This window comes from Panulirus ornatus, chromosome 41 (genome assembly GCF_036320965.1).
Source record: "Panulirus ornatus isolate Po-2019 chromosome 41, ASM3632096v1, whole genome shotgun sequence".
In the NCBI taxonomy this organism is placed as follows: Eukaryota; Metazoa; Arthropoda; class Malacostraca; order Decapoda; family Palinuridae; genus Panulirus; species Panulirus ornatus.
In genome coordinates this window covers 14,839,775-14,852,274 of record NC_092264.1, presented here as the reverse complement: position 1 = coordinate 14,852,274, position 12,500 = coordinate 14,839,775, and the positions used below count along the sequence as shown (strand labels likewise).

At 51.9% G+C, this 12,500-nt stretch overlaps 1 protein-coding gene across 1 annotated transcript in view; it reads right to left on the bottom strand.

Annotated features, from left to right (window-relative positions):
• The window catches only part of nompC (no mechanoreceptor potential C), a 334,011-nt gene that overhangs the window by 124,408 nt on the left and 197,103 nt on the right, over positions 1 to 12,500 (bottom strand). The window contains exon 3 of the mRNA XM_071686202.1: positions 4,630 to 4,728. Coding sequence (XP_071542303.1) covers positions 4,630 to 4,728 — 99 coding nt within the window. The remainder of the gene's footprint in view (positions 1 to 4,629; positions 4,729 to 12,500) is intronic.

The following is a 12,500-nucleotide window of genomic DNA, read 5'->3' as shown; positions in this document are numbered from 1 at the left end:
TTCCCTGAACCCCTCTTGTGTGGACCTTCCCATATTAGTTCTCTGTGCTTGTTTCAGTAGTGACCCAGCTTGAGAAGCTTGTGCTTATTTTTCAGTGGTGACCTAGCTTGAGAAGCTTGTGCTTATTTCAGTGGTGACCCAGCTTGAGAAGCGTGTTCAAATCTCGACGCCTGGTCGATGGACTCCACCTCATAGATCAAAACTGGTTGAATGCACTTCCATTGACCACAGTTCGTCTTCAGTTACGGGTCACGGGAGGTTTATGGCTCCTCCAGACGTCCTTTACGTCTCTCGTTCCCGAGTTTGAAAGGAGCGCCGAGATCCCTCGGTACCAGCTCGTGGCAGATCCATCGGCCCGTCAGCGAGGGGCGTGTCCCTGGACACGGACGCCCCTGGGTTGGGGCAGAGTTACAAGGTTTCGGCTAGCACGGTGGACATGGGCACGCAGGGGACCTGATGTAGGGAGACATGGTGAGACGTGGGCACAGGGGACATGGTGTAGGGACATGGTGGACATAGGGACATGGGACATGGTTTAGGGACATGGTGGACCTGGGTACATGGGACACGATGGACATAGGTACATGGGACACGATGGAGGGACATAGTAGACATGGGTATATAGGACATGCTATATGGACATGGTGGACATGGGTACAGGGAAATTGGTGGACATGGTCTCAGGGGACATGGTGTAGGGAGACGTGATGGACATGGGTACGGGGGACGTGGTGTAGGGGGACCTGGGTGCAGGGGACATGGTGTAGGGGGACCTGGGTGCAGGGGACATGGTGTAGGGGGACCTGGGTGCAGGGGACATGGTGTAGCGGGACCTGGGTGCAGGGGACATGGTGTAGGGGGACCTGGGTGCAGGGGACATGGTGTAGGGGGACCTGGGTGCAGGGGACATGGTGTAGGGGGACCTGAGTGCAGGGGACATGGGTCACCATGAACGTGTGGGACATACTGTTGGGTCAGCTGGCGACACACCACATGTCTGGTCCCCCTCACGACACTGGGAGAAACGAGTGGTGTCGTAAGGTTACAACATTGCTATGATCAGTTGTGTCGTAAGGCCACATAACTGCTAGGATCAGCTGTGTCGCAAGGTCACATAATTGCTATGATCAGTTGTGTCGCAAGGTCACATAATTGCTAGGATCACCCGTGTCGCAAGGCCACATAATTGCTAGGATCAGCTGAGTTGTTAGGCCACATAATTGCTAGGATCAGAATGTCTTAAGGCCACACATTGGTAGGTTCAGCTGTGTCGTTAACCTACATGATTGCTACGGTCAGTTGTGTCGTAAGCTCAGAATATACTTAGCAAGGATCAGTCGTGTCGAAAGGCCACAACATAGCTAGGATACGTCGCGTCGTGTCCTAAGCTCAGAACATACATAGCTAGGATCCGTCGTGTCGTAAGGCCACAACATAGCTAGGATCCGTCGTGTCGTAAGGTCAGAGCATATATAGCTAGGATCCGTCGTGTCGTAAGGCCACAACATAGCTAGGATCCGTCGTGTCGTAAGGTCAGAGCATACATAGCTAGGATCAGTCGTGTCGTAAGGCCACAACATAGCTAGGATCCGTCGTGTCGTAAGGTCAGAGCATACATAGCTAGGATCAGTCGTGTCGTAAGGCCACAACATAGCTAGGATCCCCCCGTTGTGTCGTGGGTTGGGAACAAGGGAGTGCGTGAGTGAGTGAATGTCGTCAGGTCACGACGTAAGGAGTGCTACTTACGTCATTACGTCATAATTTTCGAGAGAAGTCTACCAACTGCAGGTTCCCTCCCGCTATCACTATTATGCAAATGCCGGACGTGACTTGGGCCATAGTGACCTCTGACGAAGTACCTGGAAGAGCTGTGTCCAATAGCAGCCATCTGTGGAGGGTCGTAGTGCTTTCGATGCCTGCAAACTTGACTGGAGAGGAGGGAAGGTGTCATTATTATCATTATTATTCTCCTGGTATTATATTTTCCCTGCGAGCGTTCGCCAGTTTAGACTAATTGCGCAAACATATTTGGAGGTGGAGTGAGGAGGGAGGAGGGACATTATTGTTAGTGGGAGTTTATGATGGAGGGAGTGGTCGTTGAGGGGGGGGTGTGTGAGGAGGTCGGGGCCTTGAGGAAGGTTAATGGAGTGATGGAGTGGGGCACAACGAGAGACACAGGGAGGGAGGGAGGGAGTCAAGAGTTAGAAAGGGAGAGAAAGAAAAAGAGGGAGTGAGAGACACATGAGGTGAATTGATCCACCTGTTGTGTGAGGGACGGAGGGAGTCATCATGTTAAAACCCCGGGTTCCTTCCTTTCCAGTGACCGACCGGGGCAGAACTAGTGATCAGAGCGAGCAGTTCACACGCCTCGTAATAGCACGGGGTGTGGCAAACTTTGCCCCACAGCCCCAGCCCCGCACACTCGAGCTCACAGACGCGCTGTCTCGCGTGTGTGTGGGCCGAGGTGGGAACTTTACCAAGGTGTGAGGTGGTGTGTCATAACATGGGCACATATCGCCACCGTTCTCCTCCTTCTCTGGTATGTTTGGCTGTTCACGTCTGTGGTCCTCGACCTCGACGGAATGTGTGTTTAGCTCATGCCCATTGTTGTATGAACATACTTCCCTAGAATTTTTTTTTTTTTTGACGTGTTTTAGATGAAATCTGTTCCGTCATTTCCTGTAATCAAGTTCGCATTATCATTGGTTGGTGATTCACTGTGGTTGGTGATTCACTCTGGTTGGTGATTCACTCTGGTTTGTTATTCACTCTGGTTCGTGAATCACTCTGGTTCGTGAATCACTCTGGTTCGTGATTCACTCTTGTTCGTGATTCACTCTGGTTCGTGATTCACTCTGGTTCGTGATTCACTCTGGTTGGTGATTCACTCTGGTTGGTGATTCACTCTGGTTCGTGATTCACTCTGGTTGGTGATTCACTGGTTCACGTATTGTGGTCAGAGACAGAGTTATGTGGAGCGTCTCATATGCTCGGACGGTGTGTGTGACAGGCCATCGCACCAACTCAGCTGGTGACATTGGAATGAGATCCTTTTCTCTTGGCAAGCCAAAGTCATCGTGTTTGGCCAAAAGGAACTCACCCAATTACCTTCCTGAAGACCAGCGTTGGCTCAGGGTCCAGCTCACTGTGGACCACCTTCCTGTAGGTAACGTAAGACATTTAAAACTTCATCGTCAGACGACCCTCAGGGGAGAAAAAAACCTTTTAGTCGAACTTCGGATCTGAAATGGGAAGACTTGGGGAAGACTTGGATTAGAGGTAACTTCATACATTTTTGAGTGGGACATTGATGTACCTTGGGGAAGACTGAGCTTAGAGGCAACTTCATACATTTTTTGAGTGGGACATTGATGTACCTTGGGGAAGACTGAGATTAGAGGCAACTTCATACATTTTTTGAGTGGGACATTGATGTACCTTGGGGAAGACTGAGATTAGAGGCAACTTCATACATTTTTTGAGTGGGACATTGATGTACCTTGGGGAAGACTGAGATTAGAGGCAACTTCATACATTTTTGAGTGGGGAATTGATGTACCTTGGGAAAGACTTAGATTAGAGGCAACTTCATACATTTTTGAGTGGGAAATTGATGTACCTTGGGAAAGACTTGGATTAGAGGCAACTTCATACATTTTTGAGTGGGAAATTGATGTACCTTGATATATATACCACACATAACCAGTGGAGGGGGGGGGTCAATAAGTTCTGTGGGGGGGGGGTCATTAAGTTCTGTGTTCCCCAGTAGGTTCCCCACCACGTACAGCCAAGGTGTGGTCCTACCTGGTGGAGGGGACACGACACTGATTAGCAAAAAATGGATGAGCCTTGTGCCACTCACCAGTCCGCCTCAGCCAATTTACTCCGGGATCTGGAAACTGGGTCATTATCACCGTGACGTCACCTACCTACCAGGTATGTGATATGGTGACCTGGTCAGGTCACAGGTCCACCACCCAGCCTGGTGAGGTTCGAGACCTCCTCGGTGGCTTGCTCCCACGCCAGGTCCTGCACACACACCTTCACATGGTCAAGCGATTCCCTCTCACCCTCGGCCTAGGTTAATCTCTCTCTCTCTCTCTCTCTCTCTCTCTCTCTCTCTCTCTCTCTCTCTCTCTCTCTCTCTCCTGACCTGGTCATCCTTCCCCTCCCCCCCCAACTCTCCATGGTCAGGTGCATCCTCCCCCAGCCCCACACGGCCGGGTAGTCCCCTCTCCACACCCCACGACCAGCTAATCTCTTCCCATTCTCCTTGGTTGGCTAATTACTCTCCCCTTAGCCGAGTCATCCTTCTCCCCTCACACCAGCCACTTAAACCCCGTGGCTGGCCAGCCGGCCACTCAACCCCTTCCCCCCTACTCAACATGCTGGCTAGTTAGCCACTCAACACCCTGGCCGGCCAGCCACTCAACTCCTGACCACGATCACCCTGGCCGGCTAGCCACTCAACCCCCAGGCCAGCCACGCACACAACCTCCTGACCACAACCCTTCTCCCCTCCCTGGCCACCAAGTCATCAGTGCGCCCCAGCCCGTCATGCACTTGATGGCCGTAGCCTCCCCCCGTGTTGGTGGGCAAGTGAGAGCCACGGTGGCTTCAGGTACCCACCCCGCCCGTAGCGTTGATGTCCGCCTTCTTCTGCACCAGGTGCCGGATGGTCTCCTCCCTGCTGTACATTGCCGCCAGGTGCACGGCAGCGTACCCCTCCTGCGGGATAGCAAGACGTGGCTTTAAACTCCACAAACCAATGATGGAAGAACTCTATATATATATATATATATATATAGACCCATGGGCCGCCTGTAATATAGAAGGTATTAGCTTATATAGACATAGAGATGACTGATATATGAGACATTCTCTTTATAGTCATAGCAGATATACGTAGGACACAGAGGGAAAATATTTCATGGCCAAAGGGTGCACATTGGGTCAGTGCGCCTCCTGTAAATAGAAGAGGAATGATACGTTTTGTGGAGATGGCTTCACCACAGCCGAGGTGGGGACACACACGTCGTACAGGAGATGATTGGCTACAGGTCTCTGCTGGTTTACCTCGTAGTCTACTGTCTTTGTTGGTGTACCCGGTAGTCTACTGTCTTTGTTGGTGTACCCGGTAGTCTACTGTCTTTGTTGGTGTACCCAGTAGTCTACTATCTTTGTTGGTGTACCCGGGAGTCTACTGTCTTTGTTGGTGTACCCAGTAGTCTACTGTCTTTGTTGGTGTACCCGGGAGTCTACTGTCTTTGTTGGTGTACCCGGGAGTCTACTGTCTTTGTTGGTGTACCCGGTAGTCTACTGTCTTTGTTGGTGTACCCAGTAGTCTACTGTCTTTGTTGGTGTACCCGGGAGTCTACTGTCTTTGTTGGTGTACCCGGTAGTCTACTGTCTTTGTTGGTGTACCCGGTAGTCTACTGTCTTTGTTGGTGTACCCAGTAGTCTACTATCTTTGTTGGTGTACCCGGGAGTCTACTGTCTTTGTTGGTGTACCCAGTAGTCTACTGTCTTTGTTGGTGTACCCGGGAGTCTACTGTCTTTGTTGGTGTACCCGGTAGTCTACTGTCTTTGTTGGTGTACCCAGTAGTCTACTGTCTTTGTTGGTGTACCCAGTAGTCTACTGTCTTTGTTGGTGTACCCAGTAGTCTACTGTCTTTGTTGGTGTACCCAGTAGTCTACTGTCTTTGTTGGTGTACCCAGTAGTCTACTGTCTTTGTTGGTGTACCCGGTAGTCTACTGTCTTTGTTGGTGTACCCAGTAGTCTACTGTCTTTGTCGGTGTACCCAGTAGTCTACTGTCTTCGTTGGTGTACCCAGTAGTCTACTGTCTTTGCTGGTGTACCCAGTAGTCTACTGTCTTTGTCGGTGTACCCAGTAGTTTACTGTCTTTGTTGGTGTACCCAGTAGTTTACTGTCTTTGTTGGTGTATCCAGTAGTTTACTTTCTTTGTTGGTGTACCCAGTAGTTTACTGTCTTTGTTGGTGTATCCAGTAGTTTACTTTCTTTGTTGGTGTAACCGGTAGCCTACTGTCTTTGTTGGTGTACCCGGTAGTCTACTGTCTTTGTTGGTGTACCCAGTAGACTGTAGACTCTGTCCCTGTAAACACGGTGATAGATTGTTGCTTGTCATAATAGATACGGCAAACGCCTTTCAGTTTCAGCGAGTGTTGGAGTCTGGGATCTGTCATTGTAATGGTAGATCAGACATGTGATTACCATCAGACATGTGATTACCAGTCAGACATGTGATTACCAGTCAGACATGTGATTACCAGTCAGACATGTGATTACTAGCCAGTCAGACATGTGATTACCAGTCAGACATGTGATTACTGGTCAGATATGTGATTACTAGTCAGATATGTGATTACTAGCCAGTCAGACATGTGATTACTGGTCAGATATGTGATTACTAGTCAGATATGTGATTACTAGCCAGTCAGACATGTGATTACTAGCCAGTCAGACATGTGATTACTAGCCAGTCAGACATGTGATCACCAGTCAGACATGTGATTACCAGTCTGACATGTGATCACCAGTCAGACATGTGATTACCAGTCTGACATGTGATTACCAGTCTGACATGTGATTACTAGTCAAATATGTGATTACTGTTAGTGTGTGATTACACTCGTATTGCCCCGTCACGTGACCATGTATAGACCTATCGTGTCTTTACTCCTATGTTGTGTGTAGACACACACACACACACACACACACACACCCAGCCTAAGCCAGGCCACTGTTTACCGACCACGCCAGAGGGGAGGATGAACACCTGGGGTCGGGTGTAGGCCAACTGCCGCGCGAGGGATTCCAACCCGGGCGGGCCATGGCGTGAATGATGGTCAGCAACGTTAACCACTAACGTAACGAGAGAGAGAGAGAGAGAGAGAGAGAGAGAGAGAGAGAGAGAGAGAGAGAGAGAGAGAGAGAGAGAGAGAGAGAGTGTGTGTGTGTGTGTGTGTGTGTGTGTGTGGAACCTTACAAAGTTGAAGGTGTAATTCATCTCAAATTCCAGGGAGGAATTGCTCGACACACACACACACACACACACACACACACACACACACACACACACACACACCCTCAGAGGCCATTTCATTAGCCGTGTGTAAAGTTGAGGAATTTTGAAGAAGTTCACCCAACTGGGACTTCCATGTGATCACGCGACACACCGAGCGAAAGAGAGAGAGAGAGAGAGAGAGAGAGAGAGAGAGAGAGAGAGAGAGACTTCTCCTCTTCCCAGAATGCGCTCCGCGGGCGGGCGGGGCGTCGTCGTTCACGTGAAATACGAAACTACAGACGTGTGATTTGAATGTTTTCTTGTTCGGGGAGTTTTGTGAGGTCGACATGGGCCACCGAATGGTTTAAGGTCAAGGAGGAGGTGTTCCTCCCCCCCCCCCCCCCCCCCACACCCCCACCCTTCCTTTCCCGGAAGACACAGCGAATGTTTAGAAAGAAAAAAAAAACAAATATGTTTCAGCATTGTCTTTCCAACCCCCTCTCTCTCTTCCCCCCTCCCCACTTACAACCCCTCTCTCCCCTTCCTCCCCACTTACAACCCCTCTCTCCCCTTCCTCCCCACTTACAACCCCTCTCTCCCCTTGTCTTGGGGGGGAAAAATGCTGTTGATGTAAAGATCTGACATGATCTGGTCATTGTATGTTTGGGTTTAAACTCTCTTTTTCTTTTTTCCTGGTTGAAATAGATTAATATTACATTAACAGGTTCGTCTTGCAAGCGTATAAGGGAGAGATTCCATTATATGGTTTAATTGAAGTGGTTTCTGAAGGGGCCCAAGACCCGGGGCGGGGCAGACCCTAGCGTACAGCCGGCAGGACCCGGGGCGGGGCAGACCCTAGCGTACACAGGCAGGACCCGGGGCGGGGCAGAGCCTAGCGCACACAGGCAGGACCCGGGGCTGGGCAGAGCCTAGCATACACAGGCAGGACCCGGGGCGGGGCAGAGCCTAGCGTGCAGCAGGCAGGACCCGGGGCGGGGCAGAGCCTAGCGTACAGCCGGCAGGACCCGGGGCGGGGCAGAACCTAGCGTACAGCCGGCAGGATCCGGGGCGGGGCACGGGGCAGAGCCTAGCGTACACAGGCAGGACGCGGGGCACGGGGCAGAGCCTAGCGTGCAGCAGGCAGGACCCGGGGCGGGGCAGAGCCTAACGTACAGTAGGCAGGACCCGGGGCGGGGCAGAGCCTAACGTACAGTAGGCAGGACCCGGGGCGGGGCAGAGCCTAGCGTACAGCCGGCAGGATCCGGGGCGGGGCACGGGGCAGAGCCTAGCGTGCAGCAGGCAGGACCCGGGGCGGAGCACGGGGCATATGTGTGGTGGACAAATGCCAGGGTCTGGTCCTCGACCATCACTCCGTTCCTCCTTCCCTCATACCTGCGGCACTCTCCCTTCCTACCTGCGGCACTCTCCCTTCCTACCTGCGGCACTCTCCCTTCCTACCTGCGGCACTCTCCCTTCCTACCTGCGACCCTCTCCCTTCCTACCTGCGGCTCCCTCCCTTCCTACCTGCGGCACTCTCCCTTCCTACCTGCGGCACTCTCCCTTCCTACCTGCGGCACTCTCCCTTCCTACCTGCGGCACTCTCCCTTCCTACCTGCGGCACGTGCCTTCCTCGGGTCGTACTTGCGGCACTCTCCCAGTTCCTCCCTCAGGAAGGTGTTGCTCCGACCGCTCTTACACCTCCAGTAAATTGTTGTGGTCTCTCTCTCTCTCTCTCTCTCTCTCTCTCTCTCTCTCTCTCTCTCTCTCTCTCTCTCTCTCTCTCTCTCTCTCCCTCCACCTGATCCTCCTCGGTCTAGGGAAGTCCTCCACCGACCAGGGCCATACCACCGGATCAGAGGTCCTGGTGAATATCTACACACACACACACACACACACACACACTGCAGCTGGGGCTCCCATCGGCTCTCACCCCCCCTCCCTACACACACACACACACACACACACACACACACACACTACCACCTGCCCTGGGCCTCCGTCCGTCTCGCCCCCTTCCGCCCCACCTGATCACACGCGCCCGAATGGTCAAGAGATAGATAGATAGATAGATAGATAGAGAGAGAGAGAGAGAGAGAGAGAGAGAGAGAGAGAGAGAGACTGCAGTGGGAGGAGGGAGGGAGGGCGGACTGTGGCACACGGACGCGGTGAGGATATGGAACTCAGTCCGAAACGGGTTTGAACCCGTCGAAGCTTCCGTGAGACTTCGAACCGCAGCGCGGGACAACGGGTTCGAACCAGTCGAAACCTTCGTCAGACTTCAAATCGAAGCGCGGGATACGGAGTCTCGGACTAGATACATTATGGACACACATCCTTCAGCAGCCACGCCAGGAGTGGACAGTCTGCCTCACTACAGGTCCTCCTGACGCAGGCAGCCACGTCGGGAGGGAGGGAGGGGACAATCTGCCTCACCACAGGTCCTCCTGACGCAGGCAGCCACGTCGGGAGGGAGGGAGGGAGGGAGGGAGTGGACAGTCTGCCTCACTACAGGTCCTCCTGACGCAGGCAGCCACGTCGGGAGGGAGGGAGGGAGGGAGTGGACAGTCTGCCTCACTCCAGGTCCTCCTGACGCAGGCAGCCACGTCGGGAGGGAGGGAGGGAGGGAGTGGACAGTCTGCCTCACCACAGGTCCTCCTGACGCAGGCAGCCACGTCGGGAGGGAGGGAGGGAGGGAGGGAGTGGACAGTCTGCCTCACCACAGGTCCTCCTGACGCAGGCAGCCACGTCGGGAGGGAGGGAGGGAGGGAGTGGACAGTCTGCCTCACTACAGGTCCTCCTGACGCAGGCAGCCACGTCGGGAGGGAGGGAGGGAGGGAGTGGACAGTCTGTCTCACCACAGGTCCTCCTGACGCAGGCAGCCACGTCGGGAGGGAGGGAGGGAGGGAAGGAGTGGACAGTCTGCCTCACCACAGGTCCTCCTGACGCAGGCAGCCACGTCGGGAGGGAGGGAGGGAGGGAGGGAGTGGACAGTCTGCCTCACCACAGGTCCTCCTGACGCAGGCAGCCACGTCGGGAGGGAGGGAGGGAGGGAGGCAGGGGACAGTCTGCCTCACTACAGGTCCTCCTGACGCAGGCAGCCACGTCGGGAGGGAGGGAAGGAGGGAGTGGACAGTCTGCCTCACTCCAGGTCCTCCTGACGCAGGCAGCCACGCCGGGAGGGAATGAGGGGACAGTCTGCCTCACCACAGGTCCTCCTGACGCAGGCAGCCACGTCGGGAGGGAGGGAGGGAGGGAGTGGACAGTCTGCCTCACTCCAGGTCCTCCTGACGCAGTCAGCCACGTCGGGAGGGAGGGAGGGGACAGTCTGCCTCATCCAGGTCCTCCTGACGCAGGCAGCCACGTCGGGAGGGAGGGAGGGAGGGAGTGGACAGTCTGCCTCACCACAGGTCCTCCTGACGCAGGCAGCCCCGTCGGGAGGGAGGGAGGGAGGGAGGCAGGGGACAGTCTGCCTCATCCAGGTCCTCCTGACGCAGGCAGCCACGTCGGGAGGGAGGGAGGGAGGGAGGGAGTGGACAGTCTGCCTCACTCCAGGTCCTCCTGACGCAGGCAGCCACGTCGGGAGGGAGGGAGGGAGGGAGTGGACAGTCTGCCTCACCACAGGTCCTCCTGACGCAGGCAGCCCCGTCGGGAGGGAGGGAGTGGACAGTCTGCCTCGCCACAGGTCCTCCTGACGCAGGGTATACCCGAGTCCTTAACATTCCTGGGGTGTCGTCAGTCTCGTGCTTCGCCAATTTCTCTCTCTCTCTCTCTCTCTCTCTCTCTCTCTCTCTCTCTCTCTCTCTCTCTCTCTCTCTCTCACTCCCGGGTCATGAAAATTACGCATGAGGAATGAGCGTAGCCAGGCTTCTGGGAACAGCCAGGGGCTCAGGTCGGGTCGGGTCGGGGGGTCGAACCCTGTACCATAAGACAGAATATGGCAATTATGTCGTAACTCTTGTACATATTCGCCTTTTCCCTCGTAAACGAGGGAGCGTCAAGTGCAAATGACCGAGTCTTGAGTGGAAACAATCCTCACTTGGCCGCCTTCTCTGTTCCTTCTTTTGGGAAAAGTAAAACAGGAGGGGAGGATTTCCAGCCCCCCTCAGCTCCCTCCCCTTTTTAGTCGCCTTGTACGACACGCAGGGAATACGTGGGAAGTATTATTTCTCCTCTTTACCCAGAGATTATACACACACACACACACACCTTCCTTCTCCAGTGAACCCCCTCTGCAGGCCCCCCCAGCGCCGCTCAGGAAGTCAACCACGTCCATACAGTAGAACGACAATAGTACCAGAGGTGTCGTGACTGTGTGTGTGTGTGTGTGTGTGTGTGTTTTATGAAAAGAGCAGTTTAGGTTTACTTGTTATTCACTTCAGTGTACAAGTTACGTGAAGGGTCTTATGATGTTTTAGGACGGTGTTTGTAAGAATTATGTCCAGGACTGTTGTAATATTATAACTATAGGAATTATGTCCAGAACTGTTGTAATAATATAACTATAGGAATTATGTCCAGGACTGTTGTAATAATATAACAATAGGAGTTATGTCCAGGACTGTTGTAATAATATAACTATAGGAATTATGTCCAGGACTGTTGTAATATTATAACTATAGGAGTTATGTCCAGGACTGTTGTAATATTATGACTATAGGAGTTATGTCCAGGACTGTTGTAATATTATAACTATAGGAATTATGTCCAGGACTGTTGTAATATTATAACTATAGGAATTATGTCCAGGACTGTTGTAATATTATAACTATAGGAATTATGTCCAGGACTGTTGTAATATTATAACTATAGGAATTATGTCCGGGACTGTTGTAATATTATAACTATAGGGATTATGTCCGGGACTGTTGTAATATTATAACTATAGGAATTATGTCCAGGACTGTTGTAATATTATAACTATAGGAATTATGTCCAGGACTGTTGTAATATTATAACTATAGGGATTATGTCCGGGACTGTTGTAATATTATAACTATAGGAATTATGTCCAGGACTGTTGTAATATTATAACTATAGGGATTATGTCCGGGACTGTTGTAATATTATAACTATAGGAGTTATGTCCAGGACTGTTGTAATATTATAACTATAGGAATTATGTCCAGGACTGTTGTAATATTATAACTATAGGGATTATGTCCGGGACTGTTGTAATATTATAACTATAGGAATTATGTCCAGGACTGTTGTAATATTATAACTATAGGGATTATGTCCGGGACTGTTGTAATATTATAACTATAGGAGTTACGTCCAAGACTTGTAATATTATAACTGCGAGAGTTATAACCAGAGATGTTGTAATGTCATAACCACAGGGTTATTATAATAATCATAACTACAATTATAGACGAAATCCTTATTTTTTTTTTTTTCTTCGAGAGGAAATAAGTAATAGATTATATAATTACTTCCGCCATTAAGAAACTTATAATAGATTATCATTACGTAAT